At 38.0% G+C, this 26,640-nt stretch overlaps 1 protein-coding gene across 1 annotated transcript in view; it reads left to right on the forward strand.

The window, feature by feature from the left end:
- The first annotated feature begins 3,800 nt into the window (after positions 1-3,800).
- The window catches only part of LOC122658755, a 47,883-nt gene continuing 25,043 nt past the window's right edge, over positions 3,801-26,640 (forward strand). Inside the window, exons 1-11 of the mRNA XM_043853855.1 lie at positions 3,801-4,140; positions 4,766-4,953; positions 9,319-9,423; positions 9,535-9,606; positions 9,748-9,895; positions 12,270-12,352; positions 13,852-13,907; positions 17,819-17,955; positions 18,071-18,161; positions 18,416-18,481; positions 18,586-18,808. Of these exons, the coding sequence (XP_043709790.1) occupies positions 3,812-4,140; positions 4,766-4,953; positions 9,319-9,423; positions 9,535-9,606; positions 9,748-9,895; positions 12,270-12,352; positions 13,852-13,907; positions 17,819-17,955; positions 18,071-18,161; positions 18,416-18,481; positions 18,586-18,808 (1,498 nt within the window). The 5' untranslated portion in view covers positions 3,801-3,811. The remainder of the gene's footprint in view (positions 4,141-4,765; positions 4,954-9,318; positions 9,424-9,534; positions 9,607-9,747; positions 9,896-12,269; positions 12,353-13,851; positions 13,908-17,818; positions 17,956-18,070; positions 18,162-18,415; positions 18,482-18,585; positions 18,809-26,640) is intronic.

Below are 26,640 nucleotides of genomic sequence, written 5' to 3' on the forward strand. Positions count from 1 at the left end.
CTAATCATGCCAATGGCCTTCCTGTATCAAACCAGGGGGACAAATACCATTATTCGCTTCATGTGGATCTCAACCTACTCAACATCTTTAATTTTATATATATATATTATATATATATATATATATATATATATATATATATATATTTTGGGTGTGAAAACGAATGTCACCGAATTCCCTTTTCAGTTTTCATTTGTAAGAATTTTAGAAAATTTCTCATGTTAATTCAGCTGTTATGGTCATCGATATGGCATTGAGGTCTGCAGGTGCTAGGATTTCCATTTCCCCGTTTTAAATTTTTGAGTTTATGGAGAGATATAAAAGGTAGTGTAGTAGTGCGTAGTGTACTAGTGCCCAACGAATCGTAACCTGGCTAACATAATATTTTATTGCAAAATTTCCATTTTTTTTTTTTATTTTTTTGGGTGGGGGAATTGGAATATGGAGAAATTATATTAATAAAATACAGAGAAAATGATTTACATCCTATAAAATTTCCTCCCATTGGCCTCATCCCATATTAGTGCAGAAAGAGCCTCCAGGAGATTATCTATGCACAAAATAATTTCCATGTGGATTGGGATGAAGAAAGGGAGTGGGGAGAGGCTGGGCTGGGGGCGGGGTAGTAGGGCGAGGGAAGGGGTTGTACCCAGAAAAAGAAGAAGAGGCGTACGTGAATGTGAGTTGTTTAAATATAATTAAATTTTGTTTTACCCAAAAGTAAAGGGTAAAATAGAAATTTAAAAAAAAATCTGAGTTACAGTTATCCATCTTTATGTTAGAGTGGAGTTAACATTAAATAAGGTGAAGAACATGTACTGCAATGCAAGGCTACAACTACTTAGCTACAACCTGGGCAATGGGCAGCACCTAAGTTTTGTCTTTGGAAAATAGGTAGTAAATTTTCCAAATGATATAAACAAACAATTGAAATGGTAAATTTACGATAAAATTTGTTTTACCAGCTATTTTATATCGAAACAAACAAAGTTGTAAGGCCAAAAAGTTTTCTAAATAATAAAAGGAATGCTAACTGGTCGTTGGACGCGGTGTGTACCTGCGCCTAGACACATGCCAACGTGAAACTGGCACACCCCTCCTAAAAGGCAGAAAAGTCCAATGGTACGTTGTCCTTTTCGCACTTGGCTGTGTCTAGGCAGGTACATGCTGAGGCACAGTATTAGTTATCATTCTTTCTCCTAAAAAGTCGATTAACCTTTTGGGATTGGTGTGTGGTTTGTGTGATTAAACTTTGATAATTTAACAAAAAAAAAAAAAGATAAAAAAAAAATTTAAACAATTTGGTATAAAACTATGAGAATGAGGTGGTTAGATTAGTTGAGTATTTTGCTTTCAAGCTAAGGTTAAACGCCAAAATTTGTAGGCAGAGAAGATGATGTTTTATCTATTCTCTTATCTTTGAGTAGTTAATTTATCTTTTCTTTTTTCGTAAAAAAAAAAGGGGGGTGTTGTTCTCTGTGCCGTAGCGCAGCCTGCGCCCAGGCACATGGGGGTGGGCGCAATGACCACCTTGTCCCCCTGCACAGGCTGCGCAATGGCACAGAGAACATTCTCCCAAAAAAAAAATAGTTTTAATATGGAACAAGGCTGCGGGCGTATATTCATTAATGAACAATACACATAATAGAAACCTATATTTTGGAAAGCTAAAAGAGTAAAGAAAAGAAGCTCACTGAGGTGGTAGTTTAGGCTACACTGGCTCTCTCTCTCTCTCTCTCTACTCCCTACCCTCCACCCTACCAGCTCAAGGATAGCAATCTCCTAAAAAGTAAGGATGTAAACTGATCGAATTCGATCGGATAGTGGCATTATCTTATTCGTATCCGATTATATTCTGAAGGATTCGGATAATATCTTATTAGTTTTCGGACGGATTCGGATAATATCCTATCCGTTGATGTCTTTACCGTTTTTTGATGAGGGTTAGGGTTGAGACTTGAGAGTTTAACAACTATTCGTAGTCTTTGATTTTCTTGCCTTTGCTACTTTTGATTTTATCTTGTATTTATTTTAATAGATATGTGATGCCATGTATCACAATGCATAAAACAATATATATAAATTAATAGAAAATTTAGAAAAGAATCACATTATCTTAAATTATAAAATTATATAAAAAAAAAACTTAATCAGATAGAGGAACACAGATATATTTCAGATATTTTATTACCGTCGGATTGCTAAACGAATCGGATAATAATCGATCGGATAGGAGGATTATCATATTCATATCAGAATAGTTTTCGAACGGATTCGGATTCTCCTAAACAAATACAAACGCGGAACGAATACGAATTTTCAAATATCTGTTGACAACCATACTAAAAAGTAGGAAAAATCATGGAAAATGTAAGAATTCAAACAATATACTACAAGTTGTAATACAACCCTTAGGATATACATATCCAATGATTCAATATACTTCGTGGCTTTCTTATTTTGGCTACATATGCAGCCAAATAACTACTGCTGTACGGTAAAAATAATTTCAATGGAAGTTGGTCAAGTAGTAAAATGAAGAAAATGAAAAATAAAAAACTGCGACAAGTAAAAAAAACAAATGGTGCATGCCCATAAATGGAAGGATATATATAACATTAATTTTGAATATGAAATTCTACACATGTCAATCCCATTAATTCCCTAAATATCCAATAACTAGAATTGCCGGATCATACTTTCTGGCTTTCTTATGGCACTACTATGCATGGAATCATCCGTGGATTTGATAATGAGTTGGGCATTCTAGAAGTGAAAACTTACTACGTCGAGGAATGCAAACTTCTCTTTATTTTTCGAAGAAATTTATCATTCTCATTATCAGTGTAACAGTATCTTAATCTTATCGAAAAAAAAGAGTACCTTAATCTTATACTCCTATTAACCTTACTCTTTCTGCGTGAATCTCTCTCTCTCCATCCTCTCCATATGAAAAGACAGCTATGCCCCTTGTTTTGAGGAGGAGAGAGATAGACACATGGGAGTATTAGCGTAGGCCACACTCCCGGATAGAAAACTACTTTCTTATTATATCTAATATCAATTAATATGGTCCATGCCAGGGTTTTTATAAGTTCACAATATCTATGGTGACCGATACTGATACATATTGGACTGTATTGATTCAAATCAACCTCTATAATTCATGATAAGTTAAAAAGAACGTCCCGGCCAGTGCATGATGGCATCCACCATGTGGGACCTACTCATGGTAGATGCCATTTGGGCGACTCACATTCATTCTTGTACAAGAATAGGATCCCACCTCTGCATGAGACTCTTGCTATTGCAAGGTTTGGGAAGGGCAAATCTAGTGCAGGGTTTGGATGGGTAAATATATGCAACCTTAACCCCCTGTTTCGTATGAGAGGCTGAGTTTAATTTTTTAGGTACACACGAGTATTACTAAAAATTATACCGAGTACTTAATATATTAATTTATCATTTGCTAAAATTTATCGAGTAGAGAGTAGAGTATTTTATATATCTGTATAGGGAAAAGGAACGCTAATCGGTGCTCTATGCGGGCGTGCACCTTTGCCCAGACACAGCCTAGCGCAAAAAGACTGCCGCACCCTTAGACCTTTCTACCTTTCTAGGGGATGTAGCAGTCTTTTCCGGTTGGACTGTGTTTGGGCTCCTCTAAAATCCTCATAGGAACGGAAATGACCACCCTACCCCCTGGTTTATCATTTGCTTCAACGAAAAAGGGGGAAAATAACTTAATTATTCCTACGTCGCTTACCAAAAGGATATATAAAAAGAAAAAGAAGCAAAATAATATTTTGGCATGGCCACGTTGGCCGTACTCCGTTTCAGTCGTTTGACCGGTGCTGCTACTCCTTTTTCATACGGTTCGGGTTTGAAGCATAATCGTATCCTCAGCGTCAGCTTCTTCGTTACTGTCTCCTTCGTAAGGCAACGGCTGCTGCAGCATCAGAGTTTGAAGACGATGGCTTCATCAGCGTCAGCAGAGGAGAAGATTGAGGCTCCTTATGGCTCTTGGAAGTCTCCGATTACCGCTGATGTAGTCTCTGGCGCCGAGAAGCGGTTGAGCGGTATTGGAGTTGATGGTAGCGGCCGCCTAGTCTGGGCTGAGTCTCGTCCAACTGAAGCCGGGTAATACCTTTTCTTTCCGTTATTGCACGTTGCAGATTCAATCCCTATCCTCTAAGCCATTAGCGTCACTATTCGACAATAGGGCCTGAAGAAACATTCCACTAGGTTTTTCTTTCGCTTTGAATTTTTCACTTATTACCATAAATGATTATATTGATGGTTTGGTATCTTTGTAATAGACTAGTAGTTCTAGTTGTTCCCCATTTAACTGTTTTATTGAATTGGTACAAAGTAGTCCAATGCCATAGCATCCATCACAACCATCACGACACAGTGAGAATCCCCCTCCTCGGAAGAAAAAAAAGGATGCAATAGAAATATGAACCCCACTAATCAGGCAAGGCTAATGAGTTCCCTGAAGTCCATACCATCACACAACATCCGGTCTAGCAAGATGATCTGCCAAATTTTTTTTTCTGACCTTGGTTTCCAACGGGATGCTTTACTAATTAAGTGGAGGGTAGTTTTTTAAGATGTTCATCTCCCTTGTATATTTTTGCATGTGATGTTTATTTGATTTAGTTCTGTTCTATTGCATAAAAGTTTTTACATTCTGTGTTGTAGTTCTATTTTCCAATTTCCAAATGTTTGAAGGATGAATGTTTTCCTCCCCCCAATTCATCAGACGAGTGGTTCTGGTCAAGGAAGCAGAAAAATCTGGAGAGGAACCTGTGGATATCATCCCTAAAGAGTTTGCAGTGCGGACACTGGCCCAAGAATATGGAGGTGGGGCGTTTGCCGTTTATGGCAATATGGTCGTTTTTTCAAATTACAAGGACCAGAGACTGTACAAGCAATTAATTGTCTCTGAAGGTTTGCTTCTTTTTAACATCTCAGGCTCTGGCTAATTTATCATTCCTCTCTATCATCCTTGTACAGTGTGGGTGTTTACTCTGTTAATTCAAGGAATAGGGACCATCAACTGACCCCATATTTTTTTTTACCCTTTCCCTTCTTTCCATTGGCTGAAATAATTTTGTTCATATGTACAATACCATCTCTTGTTGTGGTTACTTAAAAAAAGTTTTCAGTTGGGCTCTATTTGAACGGTAATCGAGAGGATTAGAGATTAATTTGGTCGATTGGAATTTGTTTCTTCCTTAAAAGCTGAAGGTTGATTGGGAGTAATAGATCAGAGTGTTTTTAGTCTGTTGTCCCATCTGTGGACCAAATATAGAAAATATTTTGACACAAAATATTGACCTTTATTTGGAATTATACTTGTTTGTCTCAGTGGTTCGAACTTGTATTCATCTTTGTGGAGTAGCTGGAAAGGTGCCCTTTGTGGGGCTGTCAGCACTTCAGTGATAAATTTTATTTGGGTTTGATGGGGTTGACAACAGAATTCGATGCATTACTTAGAACACTGTTTAAGAGAAAATATAGGTGTTGTGAGGCTGAGTTTCTATCCTTGCAGTCTCTTAATATCTATGCAAATATTGGAGGAGGTTTCCAAGTGCCTGTTCAAGAAACCCCTACACATGCACAGAGACCATAAGGGAACAGGTTTCTTTCATGATACTCTTGCCAAGTGATTTAATCTTTCTGTTCTAAGCTGCAGTATTGTGCTGCACTATCACCACCTCTCGTGCCAAGTGCAGCCCTTAGGACTTGTTTGGTCCTTAACTACCTTAATTTAGATTGCTTTTGCCCAGAGATCTCAAAGGGAAGTTTGTGTTCCCTTGGCACATCACTGAATTTAATACAGCATTTTGTGTGTAATTTACATACAGTTTATATTTCATCCAAGCTTATTGTGAGATCTTGTGGTATTCATGTATTATTTTAACATATATATTTTTTACATTTATCCAAAATAGAAAATAATAATTGGCTTTGATTGAGCTTGGTATCTCTAGCAATATCAAATCTTTCTATCACTCTGAGCTAACTCAAGGATCTTAGTTGGCCCCTCATCACTCTGAATCACAATCCCCACACCCTGATTTTATCATCCAGTTTTAATCCAAAAGCGTACTCAATATCACATACAGTATTCTGAACTTATAGCTAATCGTTTGGAACTCTTATGAAATAAACATTATGATGCAGTAGCACTTTCATGGCTGGACCGGCATGACTCAGTCTGGAAGTCCAGACCGAGAAGAACTGGGTCCAAACCTGCATTTTGGTCCAGTAGGTGTAGTTACGGAATTATTTATTTGTTGGAGTTATGTTTGTAACTTGATCATTATTCTTTTAATTTGATATTTATTGTAGGAGTTAAGAGTCCAAGTTAGCTTCAAGTCTTGTTTCAAGATACAATTAGGTTTTTTTTGAGCCTATATATCTGAATGCTTGTAACCATTAATCGCTCTAAATGAAATAATTTTTTAGACATCCAAACAAATGAGTATTTTACTAAACTTTTGGTTTTTAGCAATGTTTTATCATATTAAGATTTATGAAAATTTTAGATCTCAGAAAAACCCCAGCATTTAAAAGTTAAAAATTGCACCTACCGCCGAAAATTCGTTTTTGTTCTTGAACTGGGGAGTCGACTTTTTATCCTTTTGGAATTTGACTTTTTTACTATTTTTTGGATTCAAATAGGAAAAATTTGCTTATTTATGAATAATATCTTAAGTAAATGAAATAACAATATTAGGCATAAATAAGTGCCTGTCCCGGTTTCGAGCCAGGTTTCCTCAAGTTTTGATGGGGATAAGTGAATTTATATTGGTGTTCAGGTCGAAACTTGCGAAATTACAGAAATAAGGTTGACACTTGCGAAATTACCAAAATATGGTTGAAACAGGTCGAGATGAGTCGAAACCATGGATTTTTTTGAGTCGTTGGCTATCTTGTCTTGGTAGCTGGCGAAATGCAGTTTCGACTGAGATGTTTTTCCATGGTTCCCAGTCATCAATCCCCACCTGTGGCTACAGTTTGGTGTTGATCTACCTAACAGGTTGTGAGATCATAGTAGCTACTAAATCTGGCCTTGAGTTACTATTTTAGAGTGCTGTTGATTTGAAGCTTCTCTCCGTTGGATTACCTTGGGTTTGATATATGTTATTCCCTTTATTGAGTGGTTGTTATGTTGTTAATTTGATGGTTGAGCTGATGTGAAGCTACAGCTAGGTTACTATTTCTGAAACCTAGTTACTATTTTGGTGATCTTGCAATATCTTTCCATCCTACCATCGGATTGAGATCAACTTGTGGAGTATTGAAAACCCTAGGGAGACCTATTAATACTGTTTATTTGGGGTTGATCAGACTAGTAGATTGTGGATATATTGTGGTTTTCAATCTACTGGTTTTGTGAGCCCTCCGATTCTGTGGGTAGGATTCTGAATTCTATGGTGATGTTAGATTGAATCCACCAGTCCCCCTCTGCTAAGAGATAAAGACCTGCAACCAGAACAGGTTCTCCCTCTTCAGCCTGAACCGTTTCAGGGATAATTTTTTGATGTCTCAGACTTCAGATTTGGGTGTTTGTTGAATAGATTCAAGAGGCCTAAGAGTGAGGATCTTAACCCTAAAGTTTCAAGTCCAAAGAAGGTGTATCGAAGGAGATTTCTCACCCTCTTCAAGTTTATGTTTATTGCTGGTTTGCTGTTCACGATTATAAGGTAGGGGATGACAATTCCTGTTAATTATAAATAAGGACAATTTGTCGATCACACAAAGCCCTTAATTCTTTAAATTCGTTTTGTTTACCCCTATCTTTTTCGAAATCCCTTCGCCCTTCTTTAAATTTAATTACTTTAATGCCCTAGATTCTGGTTGCCTCTTCCAAAAGGGTCCTAAATTGTTCCAGATATTACAGAATTGCCTCTATTTCTGTTATTTGAGTTCATATTCAATTTGGTTGGCCTATAATGACCTCAATCGGGGTTTTGTAACCCTAAGTTGCATTACATTATCTCCTCTATTTGCACTAGGAGGAGGGGGCATTCTTTAATGATGTCTGTCCATTCTTGATAATATTATTGGGCAAAATGGTCCCATCATAATTGTACTAGGAACAATTTTCAACACAGGTGCCATTTTTGAGCCACCTGGACTGATGATTTAGCGGGTTGATTGTTGTATAGATTTGGGACCCCATGATAGGCCGCCTGCCAAATTTGGTGGTGTATCTCAATTGTTCAGCCCACTATGTATGGGCTTTACCCATTGATTTTTAATGGTTCCTGTTGAGTCTGTTCAGTTCACTTCCCTTGACTTTTCAAACTCTTTTTTAAACCTCTACACTGACACATGGGGATGCTAGACTGATCTAAAAAATATTAATCATGGCTAGGTGGTGATGTGGATAATTTGTCCGTCAAATTTAGGCCCCAATTTAAACTGCCTCATGGTAGTTGTTTCGGATTCACAAGAAACCAAGACAAAACCCGAGTGCAATACAACTTTGTAACTGGTTTCAACATGTTTCGACTTAATTTCAGAAATTTTGCAAGTTTCAACCTGAACCTGAACCTGGTTGAATTCACTTATCCCCATCGAAACTTAATGAAACCTTGGGTCGAAATGGTATCGATCCAGGTTTGGCACTTATTTATCCGTTTACTTAAGAAATTATTCATAAATAAGCAAATACCCCCTATTTGAATCCAATAAAAAAAGTTAAAAAAAAAAATTCCAAAAGGATAAAAAGTCAACTCCCAATTCAAGAACAAAAACTGAATTTTCTGTTGTAGGGGCAATTTTCAACTTTCAAATGTTAAGGTTTTTCTCAAATCTGAAAATTTCATAAATCTTATTGTGATTGAACATACCCACTTGCAGTGCTCCAAGATGCATGAATTTGTATCCAGAAAGCTTTTCAGCTTCTTGGAGTTTAGCGTAGGAATCGAAAGGCTATTCTCACTCCATTGTGAGATCTGGGTAAAACTCTCCTCTGTCTCAACATTGGACTTGCCCTTGAGGCCGAAAACCTCTAAGTAGCCTTTTGGGGTATACACATCTTTAGGAGTATACACGAAAGTGCGGCAAAAATAATCTTTTGTTTTGATGTCTAAAAATTTATTTCCATTCAAGGCGATTTTAAACAACATTCACACACACCAAATAAGGTTTGATCAGAACATAACTCCTTCAATATAAATCAAAATCTTTTCAATCCTTTGTTTTGTTACTGACTAAGATATTCATTTGTAATTCATATATTCATATGGTGCATCTCTTATAGCTGTTGGATGATTGTTCACTTTTGGTTGTTATCAGATTCCTTTCCATTACCACTTACCCCAGATTATGGAGGACCTGTGGTTCGATATGCTGATGGAGTGTTTGACTCACGTTTTAATCGTTATGTTACTGTAAGGGAAGGTATTTTACTGATTGTGATACCATAATCTAGTTTACTTAGCTTTGGTGCTGGTTTATGCTTCTCATGATCCCACTTTTCTTTCTTTTTGTTGTTATTTTTAAATACACCAGATCATCGTCAAAGTAGTTTAAATCCAACGACAACTATTGTATCAGTTGATCTTAACCATGAAGATATCCAAGGTAGACAATTCCAGTCAAACAATAAATACTTATTTCCATTTATTAGTCCGAGTATAAATTTAGTTTTTTTTTTGCCTTTAAATTTTTTCTAATTAGATAGATTCCATTAATTTGATTGTCCTCTTTCTGATGTGCCTTCAGAACCAAAAGTATTAGTCAGCGGCAATGACTTCTATGCATTCCCACGCATGGACCAAGATGGAAAGCGGATGGCATGGGTAGAGTGGGGTCACCCCAACATGCATTGGGACAAGGCAGAGCTTTGGGTTGGTTATATTTCTGAGGATGGGTGAGTAGAAATTTTTGTGCTTGTTCTATACTCTTCGGAATTTTGATCCTACTGAAGAATGTGTTTAACAGTTTCTATCTGTTTTTGACTTGTCCTGAATAGATTTGTACGATATATTATTTTATTTCTCTAAGATGAATTTTCTGTAGGATCTGAGTCTGATTCCGCTATCAATTATAATCAGTAGAATACATTAGAGAAATTATTTTAAGCCAAATTCCACATTAAATCTGAGTTATTTTTAATTCTTAATAGATTTGGAGATTATGCTATCAAAGTTTTTTTTGGATGTGTTGGAGATATAAGTAGGTTTATTTTTTTTTCCTCTTTTGGTTATCATGCAATTATTATGGGTTTATTATTTACATTTGTCTTCAAAATTGCTTTTGCGACATATAGCATGATATGAGCAATTACTATAAAAAGCTTAAGTTGGTCCTGATTTTGGTTTGTAATGATTAGCTTGTTTTGTTTAATCAACAAGTCAGGCTATTCTTGTCTTGTCTTTTTCCATCCATTTTTTCATAGGGGGTGGATAAGTAACAATTTTGTTGATAGAAATACAGGAGTATGTAGTGCATAGAACTAAGTCTCGCGAGATCTCGGTTTTTCCAAGGCTCGAGACGAGATGGCATCCGAAACATAAAAGTACAATAGCTCGAGCGAGATCTCGAGATCTCGACCCAAAATCCTTTATATGAGTGCCAGATCTCGAGATCTCGCCTCGGTGGGAAGTCTTGATATACATACACCTATCAATGCAAAAATTGGTATACAGACACTTATTTATGCCAGAAACCAGGACAGACACTTATTTATGCCTAATATCATTTAAGTAAATGAAATAGTATTTCATTACTCAAGAAATTATTCATAAATAAGGAAATACCCCCTATTTGAATTCAATAAAAATAGTTAAAAAAATCAAATTCCAAAAGGAAAAGAAGTCAACCCCCCAGTTCAAGAACAAAAACTGGATTTTCAACCGAAAGCTATGAAAACAAAGTTTTCTAAAAAATCTAAGATTGCTCAAATCTGATTTATATTGAAGGAGTTATGTTCCGGTGAAACTTAATTTGGTGTGCGTGAATGCTGTCAAATTGCTTTAAATGAAAATAATTTTTTAGACATCAAAACAAATGAATATTTTACCGCACTTTTGGTTTTTAGCAATGTTTTACCATATTAAGATTTATGGAATTTTTAGATTTGAGAAAAACCCCAGCATCAGAAAGTTGAAAATTGCACCTACCGTCGAAAATCCAATTTTTGTTCTTGAACTGGGGGGTTATTTTTTTTCCTTTTGGAATTTGTTTTTTTAATTATTTTTATTGGATTCAAATAGGGGGTATTTGCTTATTTATGAATAATATCTTAAGTAAATGTTCATTTACTTGAATGATATTAGGCATAAATAAGTGTCTGTCCTAGTTTCCCTCTAAGTGAAACTCCTATTTGGACTTTGTTTTTGCAAAATCTGATAGTGTCATTGTGTTTAAATGGCCTAAAATAGGCTGAGCACCAAGTTTCAGACTCAAACTAGATCTAAAACCCACTAAAACTAGGTTTCGAGTTGAAAAAAAATGCACCAACTTGACCGAAATCTCGAGACAACTCGATTTTTCCCAGGCTCGAGTTGGGGTCGAGTTCCGAGTTTTAGTACCATGATGTAGTGGTATATGGCAGTATGTAATGGTGGAGCCCTCTTTGAGGGACCATCACATAACAAACTACTCTATAGTCTATACGCCATACGAATTACAGAAGTAGTATAAGTTACAACTCACAAAGGAATACTATTCGTCTATTCTTAGAACAAAGTCAAGGTCTAACCAACAGCTCATTGGCAAGACAACAACTTCATTAGCACCCTTGGATGCTACTGAAATTTTATATGCTGTTGGGAAGTCAACTGCCTTATGGCCCTAATCAGCTGAGCGTAGCACCGGGGTTCTTCTCTAATATTCCTCATCCACTCTATAACGTTAGCTAATTCATCCTGTACTAATGCTTTTCCCATCCAAGCTCACTGATAGCTCTAGTTTTTTGTTCTCAGACGATCTTCTTTTACTTCCAGTTTATGAGTTTAATCTTTTCAATCATACTTTTCCCGTTACTATTTGCTACATAAAGTTGTGTCAGTAGTAGCTGTGTTTGCCCAAGTGCATTAGAAGTTCTCCTTGACTGTATATCAAGCAAATCGATGCTACATTTGTGAAGTACATGTGAAACTTCATATCTACCTAAAATTTGGTATTCACCAATTATGGTTTCTATTTAGATTAATGTTATTTCTGTTTCCTTCTACCTTTTCCTTCATTACTGAGTCATTTTCTTATAGCATTTGTCTTTATTCATGTGCGTCCATGTGCAGGGATATCTACAAGCGCATCTGTGTTGCTGGTGGTGATACTACACTGATAGAATCTCCAACTGAGCCCAAATGGTCATACAATGGTACTCATGATTCTGTTTCCATTACCGGCACTCTGGCAGTGAGAGCACTTTATGGCTGCAAATACATTGGCGACACTTACATTATTGTTGCAAGGGTTTTAAGATATTAAATGTGGCACTATGGTCTCTGCTATGCAGAGCAGGGTGTTTCTTTGTTTAGTTATCCTTCAATTTTTTTGGGGGGTGCTAAACAAAGATAAACTCATTTAAACCTGGGTCCAGAAGGCCCATTAGAGCGGAAATTCGTCCCAAGGAAGAGGAGAGATCCAAATGGGTGGATTATTTACAGATTAAAGAAATATTTAAACTAAAAGGATAAAAAAAGAGTCTGAAACATTTGACGTCAGTGTTCAATATCATAATCTTAGATTAAGGCTTGGCCATTCTCATTCTGAGTGTTCAAGATCTGAATCAGTCCATGCAGCACTGTTGCAGACTGGACAATTGCAGTCCAAATGCCAAGCATATGGCCTTTCATGAATCTTACTGCAAAGCAGTATACTCTCTGTTTCTTTTCCCAGTTTCCGTTTTCTTTTTCTGTTTGTTACTTTTTTTGCGGGATTGGGTTTTCTTCTATTGTCTGTTGAAGAGAGTTGGGAAGAAGCTTAAAAAGTTGTTCTGCTTTACTCCTCCAAGATTCCCCGACATGGTAAAGGACAGGTTGCACCTTAGGATCATCCTTTCTTCCTCAAGTAACAAATAGATCCTTTTCCACGACCCTGTGAAAACACTTTAAAAATAATACAAAAAAGGTAAGTAACTTCTTTAGTTCCATTAAGAGCAACCTATATGATGCCAAACTCCATTTGGTGAGACCCAAATTTTTTTGTTTGGGGGTGCAATGAGACCCAAAAATTTAACATGCCCATAATTGGACCATGTTTAGGATTTTAATACCATACCTGTACCAAATCCCTATTATACCTTGTAAGAAGGACCTTTTTTTCATCGTGTCGTTGCTCAAAAAAATTTGATTCTGAATAATTTAAATAATTTAGTAGCCCTTAATAATTTACTCAGTAGGAATTCATTCCATTTTATAGGCAATAAGTTATGATTTAATTTATAATAATTATATTAATTTATTCAGAGTCCAGAAATTCAATGGTAGTATAAGCTATTTGCATGGGCTTTTTCTTTGGATATATTTCATATTCTTTTTTCACGTATAGAGAACCGATAAGAAATTTATTGATGAAAAAACAAAAATATATATATTTATTTGATAGATAGATAGAAGTTCACAATCTAGGAAGTGACAGATTATATTTTATTCTAAATGGTTTGTGCAAAGAAAGGAAATTTGTAATGTTCCTTTCTATCAACCAAGGTTCTTTATGTTCTTTTCTTCCTAGACTTGGTATTTGTATGGTTACTGTATGTTTCTATAAATTGTTTTTTAATTTAATTTATGTAATTAATGAATCCTTTGTTGCTGATATAGAATTGTTTGAAAGAATATTACTTTCATCTAATATTATATGATTCATTTTATGCAGGGGAACTATTTTTCATCACAGATAGGAAAACTGGATTCTGGAATCTCCATAAATGGGTAAATGCATGCGTCTCAATGTTAAGCTCCCCCAGCCCCACAAAACTCCCCTCCCCAAAAAGTAAATTCCTCTTCCCTTAATATTATGTTTAAGTGTCCCAAAGATTCTTTGTTCAACCCATTTGGCTATTAGTGTTTTAATTTTAAAAGGAATCCTTTAATTTATGCTACAATCATAATAGGGCAAATTATATCTGGCCAGCCTAACCCGATAAGCTTATCTTCTCGACCTAATAATCTGCCACGTGACATGTTGGATGGTGCCAAATTTTTGGGCTGGTAGACCTCTAATTCCCCTGCTCACATGTCAAGTTTCAACTTGAACGGAGTTTGCCGCGTGGCAAAGTAGAGCTTTGAAAATCCAGGACCATGGGAGAGTGCATAGTAATGGCAGAGTACTATAGAATGGACACACATGAGGACACATGCCATACATAGGGGAGTAAATGGTTGAATTTGTGTCTGAAATTTGACAATGTCCTATCCAGACAATCCCCTATCTGTCCAACTGCAGAATTGCCACATCATTCTGCCATGTGGCAGAATTTTGTGGACCGTCAAGGGAAGCTTATCTTGATAGGGACATGAAATGGCATTTCCCATAACAACTCTGATGGAGTTTTGCAGGGCCTCCTTAGCCGAAACTTCCACACAAAGACAGGCAAAGGAGAGTCTATCTATGCACTTAATTCTCCTGTCAGAGAAAAAGGCTTGCCTAGGACAGAGCCAATGATATTCAGACCTTCTTCGGCTCAGTAGTGGAGAGGGAGGCCAGGGAGGGAGATCCAGAGAGGGATAGAACTAAGGTTAATACGATGGAATTGTATGTAGCAGTCCTATTGTCTGAATATGAGGGCTTGGGGTTTCTGACCGACATGGTAGGATCCCTGCTTCGAGGATCTGCTGCTTATCCTCCTCAGAGAACTTGAAGATGAAGAATCCGTTTCCCAGATGGAAGGTTTCAAAGGATCCCCAGACTTTCCTTTGCTTACCCAGAGAGAGCTTGACGATGTCAAAAGGTGTGCGTCAACCAACAAAGTGCCAACAATGGAGTTCTGCTTTTTACGAGCTTCTCCGTCAAGCATGTTGGATGGACAGAGGGAGACTTTGGAGTCCCCTACGATGGAGGGGAGACGAAGGGGAGAGGGAGGCCCTTGCTAGCAGACGAAGGTGGTTGCTCGAAGAGGGAGCTCCAAGCCACCCCATTCATTTTTGAATCGGATCGGTAAGAACATGACCTTCACAATCCCAAAGTAATGGACCCATTGGTAATGCAAAAGTCGACCTCAAACCAGGGAAACCAGCGGGAGATCAATTGCAGCTAGGATCAACACAATAAGGATGAACAAATTGAATAACTGAAACTTTTGTTGCTTTTTATTTATTTTCAAATTTTCTCTTAAATATAAAAGAACATATAATAAGAAGAAAAAGGCGATATAGATAGATGAAGGGGGTATAGGGATAGGAGGGGATAGTCTATCTCAGCCTTGGGTCTCTCATCCGCAGTTATCTCAGCTGTTGAACACAAGTCTTCTCAGACCAAACACTTGCAAGCAGGCAATAGAAATTCCATTAATCAGTCTGAATTCAAGTACAACTGATGGGGCTGCCTATTTATAGTTTGGCCTAAGCTTCACAAAATAGAATGTCTCAAAAATAGAAACAAAACGAAAATAGAAACTAAATCTAACTAAAAGGAAACAAAGGACTGAAATAGAAACTTAAGAAAATAGAGACTTCTAAATAAAAGCTAAGCCTACTTTCTAAATCTGAAATTAGAAACTAGTACTAACTTTCTAAAACTGAACATAGAAACTATTTAATCTCCTATTACAACCAAACTGGAAAATAGAAACAAGGTAAACTAACATAGCTAAACAAAAATAGGAACAAAGCTGTCCATATGTGCCCCAAATCACTGTTCACGTGAACAGTAATTTTTTTAAAAAAAAGTTCTATCTTGTTCTCTTATCTTCTTCATGCTTCTCTTTGGGCTGGGGCTGCCTTAGGTGATGCTCCATCGAACCAACAAAAACTTACCACATCATCAGATTAGGCTGCCTCTCACAGCAGTCGAATCCCACAACCTTGCTGAGCTGGTTTTGGGGCTTGTTCCTGCGGCCATGGTTTAAAGTATCGACTGATACGATACAATACGTATCGGTATCGGCTGACACCGATACGTCTCTTTTTTTTTTTAATTTTTAAATGAACTGTCTCGAATGTATTGACCAATACGATACGATACGACCGATACGTATCGATACCATTGATACGTCTAGTAAAGGGTTTTGTGGGTGGTTTAATATGTATCAATACGTATAAGCTGATATGGCTTGATACATACCGATATGAAATGATACATACCGATACCATTGATACATTCCATAAAAAAAACCATTTTCACTCACAGACTCGATACAACTCCTAATCTAATGAAAAAAATGAAGAAAAACTCTCAACCAAGAGTCTAAAATCTTGCATTTAATCTTGGTTTTTCACACTTTGAAACTAAAAAACGAATCAAGGAGTGCTACAACATCATCCTTTGCATCGTCCAATACTCTTCATGGCTATAGATGATTACAACATATAAGAAACCTCATCTTTTATAACAATGTCAATTTAATGCACTTGTTTGGTTATGCATTATTCACCATTTTAGTGTTTATGCATGAAACTTGTTATATATTGCTTATTTATACTGTTATTTGTTCCAAAAGTGTATTTCCATGTGTATCTTGACCATTTCTATGCGTATCTGTATTGTTCGACATTTGTCTCCGAAACGATACGATACGTCTCTTAAAATCACCCGACCGATACGATACCCGATACCGATACTTTAAACCTTGCTTATGGGTACATATGGACTTGTGATCTACATCAATCGGGGATATTGGGTATCAAGTCAACATGGGGGAACAGAAGAGGGCGACAGGATTCCGGGATCCTCCAATGCAAATTAAAATAATACCAACAAAGAAAAGAAAAAAGAGAGACTAACTTTTAGCAAATGCACCCAAAAATCAGACTATTATTTGGAATATATAGGGGCCATAGTAACATTGTAGGTACCTGTACGAGTTCTTGCATGTGTGGTTCCTTACCTTTACTACAGCTTGTTCTTATTATATCAGGGTGAGCCATTTTTTTTTTTGGTATACATCAATATTTTCAAAATGGATTGGATGTTGGACTGCCCTTCATTTCCAGTGGATGGGCCAGTGGTCAAAACAATCCTGCATATATGAGGCATAACTTGTTTAGCGTTAGTCTCATCAGCATCAAAATTGTTATTGAAATTCTAAAATTATTACTTGGCAGTTCACTGGTCTACTGACAGTTTGACTGGCAAAACTGGACTGTTTGCTCATTATAAAAAGGTGTTTGGGATCAACCCCCACATCAGCTAATACTTGTTTGATTAACTTACACTGAAAATTGATCTCATTTATCACAAGCTTCTTTATAGCAGTTACTTTATCAGATAGTTGGATATATAATTGAGTGTAGAAGGAATAGAAGAGGAATATTTTTCCACGACTAATGAAAAGGTACAGTTGCATTTTGTAATAGTAAAGTGATGACAATGGAAAGTTGAGAACCATTCCTATGAGTTATTTCTCAACCCAAACCCTTCCTGCCCCATGAAGCCTGCAATGATACTACCGAATTTACGGTGTGTTTGGGTGCCAGAGTCCTCAGCCCTCAGAATTTTGGTGAAGCATACCTGTCCTTCGTCAATTTAGGGTTATCAAAAACCTTAATCATTAGGGCAGGGGCAAGGTGGATTGGGTTTGCTATCCGTACATTTTTATAAACAACATTATTAGTTAATTTTAATTAACTGTTATTAGTTATGCTGACTTTTGTTTTTTTTTTTTTTTTTTGGTCATTCTTCACAGATTGAACATAAAAATGAAGTGCTAACAGTGTATTCTCTGGATGCTGAGTTTACAAAACCATTATGGGTTTTTGGATTTAGCTCTTATGATTTTTTACAGAGCAATGGGAATAACAACTTGATTGCCTGCAGCTACAGGTGTGAGAAACTTATTTACAAAATGTCCTTACTTGCCTAAGTTAACTTTATAGTTTTCCTAGTTATTACGTCATTGTATTAAACTGTATGTAATTACATTCTGGAATACATGCAGGAAGAATGGGAGATCACATCTTGGAATCCTTGATGATACTCAAAGTTCATTATCTGTACTTGAGGTTCCTTTGACTGATATAAACAATATCGTACGTTCATTACTTCCTTTTTCTGGTTTGTATACGTCTATAGCTTAAGAAATTTTAAGGGGCCACCCATAAAGTACACTGACTGCAGACTGCAATATTACGTCAGACTGATTGTTAGTTGGTGTGCATGGTTTTGTTGACCACTAGTTAGCGGTTTGGAATTGTAGTTTGTGGTTCTGTTTTAGCCAAGTAATAGTGGGTGTTGTAGGGTAACTGGTAGCTGGTTCCTTATATCTGTATAATTGTTTGTGCAGATTACTGGGCGCAGCTGCCTATACATTGATGGAGCATCAGCAGTCCATCCATTATCAGTGGCAAAGGCATGTTTCCTGGTCATCTTTTTATTATTTGGATAATTTTTTCGGCATTAATGCTATATCCCATCTGTCATGCTTAATAGCATCCCATCTTTTTGTGTTATCAGGTCACTTTGGTTGATAGTAAATCAAAAGCAGTTGATTTCTCCATTATTTGGTCCGCATCACCAGACAGTACAAAGTTCAACTCATATTATAGCTTGCCGGAGTTAATTGAATTTCCAACAGAAGTTGCTGGACAAAATGCATATGCATACTTTTATCCTCCATCCAACGCCTGCTATCAAGCGTGTAAAGAAGAGAAGCCTCCATTGTTATTAAAAAGCCACGGTATAGATTATGTTTCCATATTAGAGTTTAATTTCTTTCATGGTTTGATTTAGTTCTTGGCTAATTCAATCAATATTTATTTCATAGACATTGCTTTTGTGATTCTATAGAGTAGTTTCTTTTGATGCTAAACTTTGCCATGGATGATGTATTTGCGTGAAGCCGTGAACAGAGAAGACCTTGCTGGGATCTTCATGTGCACTCTCTCTTCTTGCAAGGCAAAACTCAACACTCACTTGTTAAAAAGGGTCCAACTCCAGTGTCTCTTGCTGACTGATAGTATGCATTTTGAGTTTGGTTCCTCTGTTGTTGAGAATGGAGCCATATCATGCTTAGAAAGGGAGAGTCATGCAGTCATGCTCAGTTGTATGTCTCACCCCTCCTTTCATCGATATTGACCAGTGAGTGGTGTGGGCCAATTGAATCTGTTTTGTGGGATAGGCATGTTTTAATTGTTTAGGATTGTGTTTGCTCAAAAATGGGTCATGTAGATGTAATTCACATTCGTGAATACAATGGTATTGTGACTTGCCACATTAGCAATCATGGGTTGGGCCATGCGATAGAGGACTGGGTCCATCTCATTAGTCGAAGTTTCATCCCAAACGAGTAGTAGAATTTTCTTAGCAGATTAGAGTTGAATGGAATAAGATTATTTTGAGTTTCGTATGTTCCTGAGTTGCTGGTCATGTGACTGGTTTCCTCTCTTTTCTCTTTTGGCTAAACTGATTCTTTCAGCAAGTGTGAACCTTCCTTTCTTCTTCTATTTCCTTCTGTTATTTCTCTTTTCTTCTTATAGAGTCCAGATGACCCTTGTTTTCGAAACAAGTTTCAGATTGCTATTTATTTGTATCTTTTCTGTTAGTTATCAATTAGGCTGGGGTGGGGGGAGGCTTCGTGTAACCAAGGTTTTCCCTTGGGCCTGAACTGTAAGCCCGGGCAGGTTCATTGCTTTACTGCTGCCTTTGTCTCCCTCATAAGGTTGGAGGCAGCTTTCTTGTTATTTACATATAAGGTCAGACTTTCTTGTAATTGTATAAGAAATCCCTCCTATTTTTCTTTATATTTCACTCCGCTACTGATGTTTAATTTCGTAACACTCCCCATTTACTGAAGTTATTTTTGTTTTACCCTTCTCTGAAATTCCAATTTTGTCCTTCCATCTTGAACATAACACCCATTCTGTCCCTGTTTTGTTACTCTTCCTTAATAGTGTTTATTTACAAGATTGCCACTGCTCCTTTAAAATTGAGTTATTTATTATCTGTGGGTAGTGATCCAAGTTTTAATGGTTTTGGAATCCAGGATCGTAGCAGGGTGTGGTGAAGCAAAACTTTGATGGCTCATCTATGGGTAACCGAGATCTTTCTGGAGTGCAGGGAGTTATTAGATCTTTTTAAGGGATAGTTCTGGGAGCCTATTGAGCTCCCATTTTGGGAATTGTTCTTGAGCAGAGTTGTTTTCTCTTAGTTTGTGTTGGAGTTCATCTTGAAAGCTCGGACGGGAGATTTGACAACATTGTGGTGGAGGGAGATTCAGCTACTATCAGCCCATGGGTGGCTTCAGGCTTCCTCTTTGGATGAGCCTTGGAGGCTCATTCACATCATATGAAGTGTTAAACATGTTAGATATCTAGTTTCGTGGTTGATAATGCAAAACTCGACCTCGAACCAGGGAAGAATCAATGGGGGATCGATTGCAGCAGGATCAATAAAATAGGGAGAACAAAATTGACTAACTGAATTTTTTTATTTCTCTTTTCTAATTACATATGAAAGAAGAACATAAAAGGTATAGAAGAAGAAGAAGGTGATATGGAAGGGGGATAGGGGAAAGGTTATTGAAGCTTGTCTGAGAAGAGACTCATATCTCGAAGAATCAATTTGGTTTTATACTTTTATGCCAGGTAGATCCACGACAGAAGCTATCTACTTATTGAGGAGGCTCATGGAAAGATGTAGAGCTAGCAAAAAAGATCTCCATATGGTCTTTATTGACCTGGAGAAAACCTATGACAGAGTCCCTTGAGATTTAATCCAACATGTTCTTTCAAAGAGAGGGGTGTCGAGTAAATAAATTGATGTAATTAAAGGTATGTATGAGGGTGTGGTGAGTAGTGTGAGATCTGTGGGAGGCTAGGGCAAGGAATTACCAATTATGATTGGGTTACATCAAGGATCAGCCCTAAGCCCTTATTTGTTTGCACTTATCATGGATGAATTAACCAAGAACATCCAAGATGATGTACCATAGTGTATGCTCTTTGCCGATGATATCGTTTTGGTAGATGAGACAAAAATAGGGATTAACGCTAAGTTAGAGATGTGGAGATCAACCTTGGAAACAAGAGGGTTTAAGATTAGTAGATCAAAGACAGAGTATATGATGTATAACTTTAGTCACTCTATGATGGATAAAGACATGGTGAAAATTGAGGAGAGAGAGATACCGCCAAGTGATACTTTAGATATCTAACATAAACAAAGAAGGTGATATAGATGATGGTGTTTTACAAAGAATTAAAGTGGGATGGTTGAAGTGGAGAGGTGCGACCGAAGTACTGTGTGACCGACACATTCCTTTAAAACTTAAAGGAAAGTTCTACAGGACTGTTGTCCGACCAACTATGATTTATGGGGCAGAATGTTGACCAGTCAAGAAGTGTCATATAACGAAGTTATGTGGTGCAGAGATGAGGATGCTAAGATGGATGTGTGGCAAAACTAGGAAGGATAAAGTGAGGAACGAGCGTATTAGAGCTGATGTAGGAGTTGCCCTAATCAGCGACAAGCTCCGAGAATGTCATCTGAGGTGGTTTGGCCATGTGAAACGGAGGCCTGGGGATGCCCCAGTAAAGTGGAGTGATCTGATCCTGATTGAAGGAACTAGAAGAGCCAGGGGCAGGCCTAAAATGACAATAGGTGAGGTTGTGAAGAATGACATGCATAGCCTGGGTCTTGTACCAAGTATGACCTCAGAGAGAACCTATTGGAGGGTAAGGATCCACATTGTCAGCACCATGTAGCTGAGATTTTCCTGATTTCCTGGGCTATCTTCTTTCCTCTTTCCTCTTACTTTGATTTTTTATTTTTCATCTTTGATTTTCCATTTCTCACTTTTCTTATCTCATTTCTTCATTTTTATTCTTTATTCCCCTTACTTTCGTGTTCCTTCGTGAGGTCCTCAATTTTCCCTACTTTGTTTTGAAAAGGATCCAGGCAGCCGACCCCATTTAGTTGGGATAAGGCTGAGTTTGTTGTTGTTGTTGTATAGGGGTCTCTCACACACGACCTCTCACCGTTGCAGCATTGCTGCCCTGCATCCCACAGCCACTGCCTCTCACAGCTTCAAGTCATAGCTCTCTATTTTCTTCTATCTTCAACTGTTGGAGGCCTCTAAGGGCATTACATTATATAGACTAAAGGATTGAGCCCAAAATAGAAAGTGTTTGCTACCATGTAGCTCTCAACCAAAATAGAAACTTCCTATTAAATCTAGCTGCCATACATCAAAATAGAAACTCCTAAAACAAAAATAGTAACAAACTGAAATTAGAAGCTACCTTAATGAAATAAAATATACTTTCTAAAACTGAAAATAGAAACTAAACTATGACAGCATTAGGATTCAGTCTTTCTCCACTTGATGGGCCAACAAGATCTTCTAAAAAGCATGCCACACAAGGCAAATATGGGCTGTGATACTGTTCACGTGAATAGTACTGTAAACTGTGTTGTCTTTTTTTCTTCATATTTCGATCTACATCAGTTGAACTATTCATTCAACTGAATGCCGAGATTGACAAATGACATGGCAGGTTCCTTGGCTAGACAGGATGTTCAGATGTTGTTTTGCTGTTCCTGGAACTCCTTTCCTTTTCCCTATTAGAGAGAGGTTTTCAGTTGTGTCATCTCTCATTGTTGTATGGCTTGTAAGGGTGGAGGGGTGAGGGGTGGGGGGTGTTGATGTACTTGTATTGGGTTCTGTTTGTTGAGGCTTTGTGCTTGTGTTTCTTTATTATAAATAAAACCATTCATCACTTGACCAAAAGGAAAAAATAGATATACTCTCTCAACTTTGCCTCATCCCAACTAAATGGGGTTGGCTACATGGATCCTTACAGACCTTACCCTCCAATCAGCTCTATTCAAAGCCGTACTTGTTACAAGGCCTAAGCTTTGCATGTCTTTCCTCACCACCTCTCCCAGAGTCATTTTTGGCCTATCCCTAGCACTCTTAGCTCCTTCAATCTGAATCATATTACTCCTCCATACTGGAGCATCTAAAGGTCTCCGTTGTACATGGCCATGCCATCTCAAACAACTTTCTCGCAGCTTATCATGTATTGGATCTACTCCCAAATGTAGTTGTTTTCTGTGAATACTGGCTTGTCAATGAGACAGGGGCCATGCCTTTATTTATAACTTCAGAATATTACAAATTTGGAATGATTTACTCAATCCTTATCTAACACATTTAACATGTGCATAATGAACCTAGACACTATAGGTACAAGGACAATACTACCCCTGAACCTATATTACAACACTCCCCCTCAAGTTGGAATATATATGTCAAATATGCCCAACTTGCTAACTATAGGACAAAATAGTTTACTACTAATTCCTTTGGTAAGGACATCAGCCAATTGTTCACTTAATTGAATGAATGGGACACAAATAGTTCCTTGCTCCAATTTCTCCTTGATAAAATGTCGGTCGATCTCAACATGTTTGGTATGGTCATGTTGGAACGGGTTATGGGCAATGCTGATTGCAGACTTGCTGTCACAGTAGAGCCGAATTGGTAGATCAACAATCATACCCAAATCTTGGAGAAGTCCCTTAAGCCAGAGTAGTTCACATATGCCTTGAGCCATAGCTCTAAACTCAGTTTCAACGCTAGACCGAGCCACAACTACCTGTTTCTTGCTTCTCCACGTAGTTAAATTTCCTTCAACAAAGGTGCAATATCCGGAAGTTTACTTTCTATCATCTGGACTTTCTGCCCAATCTGCATCAGTGTAAGCTTCTATATGAAGATGACTATGTGGAGAATACAAGACTCCTTTTCCAGGGGAGGACTTCAGGTACCGAAGTATTCTGTATGCTGCCTCCAAATGAGAAGAGTAAGGGTCATGCATGTATTGATTCACAACACTTACAACAACTGTAATATCCAGTCGAGTATGTGAAAGATATATCAACCGGCCAACTAATCTCTGATAGCTACCCTTATCCACCGGGTCACCTTCCTTACTCTTCAAATGTGTGTTAGGCTCAAGAGGAGTATTTGCTGGTTTGCAACCAAGCATTCCTGTCTCACTCAATAAATCCAGGGTGTATTTTCTTTGGGAGTGAGAGATGCCCTTTGCTAAATAGGCAACCTCAATCCCCAAGAAATACCTTAACTTTCCCAAATCTTTGACTTCAAATTCACTGCCTAGATAAATCTTCAGCTTTTGGATTTCCTGTGCATCACTGCCCGTGATCACTATGTCGTCAACATAGACAATCAAAATTGTCACATGTTGTCCCACCCTTTTCACAAACAAGGTGTAATCAGTATTGCTTTGCTTATACCCATATGCCACCATGGCTTTATGAAAGTGCCCGAACCAAGCTCTCGGTGACTGCTTTAAACCATACAAGGCCTTCTTCAACTTGCATACCTTTCCCTAGGTCTTTGAAGAAGCAAAACTAGGAGGTATCTCCATGTAGGGAGGCATTCTTCACATCAAGTTGTCGGAGCTTCCAGCCTTGATTCACAGCACATGAAATGATGGCTCTCATTGTATTCATTTTTGCCATAGGAGTAAAGGGCTCTTTATAGTCGATTCCTTGGGTTTGAGTGAACCCTTTGGCAACCAACCTTGCTTTATACCTTTCTGCTGAGCCGTCTGACTTGTGCTTCACAACAAAGACCCATTTGCAGCCAACCGGTTTCTTTCTTGGTGGAGGAATCACCAAATCCCAGGTCTGATTTTTCTCTAGGGCACGCATTTCTTCATTCATGGCATCCTTCCAATTCTATTCGGCTATTGCTTCCTGCCAATTGTTAGGAATAGTAGCAGAGGATAATGAAGACATAAAGGCATGGAAAGAAGGAGTTAGAGAGTTGTAAGAGACAAAATTGGAAATTGGGTGTTGCGTACAACTCTGCTTTGGTTTCCAAAGAGCAATAGGTAAATCCAGACCATAGTTCGAGAACTCGCGTGATCTTGCCGAGTTTCTCGGTTTTTGGAAAAGCCGAGTTTCTCGGTTTTTGGAAAAGCCGAGTTTCTCGGTTTTTAGAAAAGCCGAGATTAGACTGCCTGCGAGTCTCAAAAGTGCAATATCTCGGCGAGATCTCGGATCTCGGTTTCGACCCATTATTTTAACCCACCTACCACTTAAATACCTTACCTAACTCGACAAAACTCGACATATCTCGACGAGATCTCGGATCTCGGGTCTAGATCTTGGGTTGACCCAAAGTTGAGGCTTCGAGTTGGGGAAAAAAAAATGCACCAACTCGTCGAGATCTCGACTCGTTTTGGTTTTTCTAAGAGCTGAGTTGGTACCGAGACTCGAGTTTTAGTACCTTGATCCAGATTGGGATCAGAAGGAAGCTTACCAGGAGAATGAGTGGGACTCGGATCAGGTGCTGATTGTGTAGGATCAGTGGTGGTGGTCTCTTTGTACAAAGGTCCATGAGAAGGAAAAAAGGTTCCTTGAGAGTAACTCTGCACATTTTTCTCCCCCTGGACTGATTGCTGCTGCTCATTCTGTCCCATTGCTTGTTCTTGACGTGTAATCCCATCGTCCAGCTCAACGGAAGAATCCTCTATACTAGGTACATGAACATCCAAAGGAACAATCAGAGGGACCTTTGAATCACTTAAAATCTCCCCCTGCAGAGGTTTTGGTGATGTAAAGTAGGCCTTAGACTCTCGAAACACAACACCCATGGTAACAAACAATTTCCTGGTTGGAGGATGATAGCACTTGTACCTCTTTTGGGTGGCTGAGCAGCCGAGAAAAACACACGAAGCCCTTTTGGATCGAACTTACCATGAACATGGTGGTTCCGGGCAAACACCGCACAACCAAAAATTTTGGGGGGCACAACAAAAGTAGATGGGCACAACAAAAGTAGATGAGCCCAACAAAATATCCAATGGGTTAAGACTCTTAAAGGAAGCCGATTGATAAGGTAAGTTGTTGTAAGGACTGCATCACCCCAGAAACGAGGAGGAACAGCCATAACAAACATCAAAGAGCGAGCCACCTCTAGCAGATGCCGGTTCTTGCGTTCAACTACTCCATTCTGAGCAGGAGTATCCACACAAGATGTCTGATGAATGATCCCATGGGTATCTAAGTAGGATCGAAAGGCACTGTCCATGTATTCTTTGCCATTGTCCGACCGAAGAATCTTTACTTTGGCATCGAACTGGGTCTGAATCATCTTGTGAAATAGGGTGAAACATGGAAAAACATCACTCTTACTATGCATCAAGTAGACCCAAGTGGTCCGACTATAACGATCAATGAAGGTGACAAACCACCGAAAGCCAGAAGTAGAAACACACCGGGCAGGGCCCCATACATCAGAATGTATCAAACTAAAAGGAGATAGACTTTTATTATCAGAAATAGGATAAACTGTTCGAGTTTGGTTGGCTAAAATGCAAGCATAACAAGAAAGGTTATACTTATTACAACGTTTTACCAAACTGGGAAATAGATTAGGTAAAACCCCCATAGGGAGATGGCCCAAACGATGATGCCAATTATTCAATTCTAAAATTGCAGAGTCAGAATCAGTAGATGAAGACTGAGATGTCAAGG

This window comes from Telopea speciosissima, chromosome 4 (assembly GCF_018873765.1).
Source record: "Telopea speciosissima isolate NSW1024214 ecotype Mountain lineage chromosome 4, Tspe_v1, whole genome shotgun sequence".
NCBI classification, from domain to species: domain Eukaryota; kingdom Viridiplantae; phylum Streptophyta; class Magnoliopsida; order Proteales; family Proteaceae; genus Telopea; species Telopea speciosissima.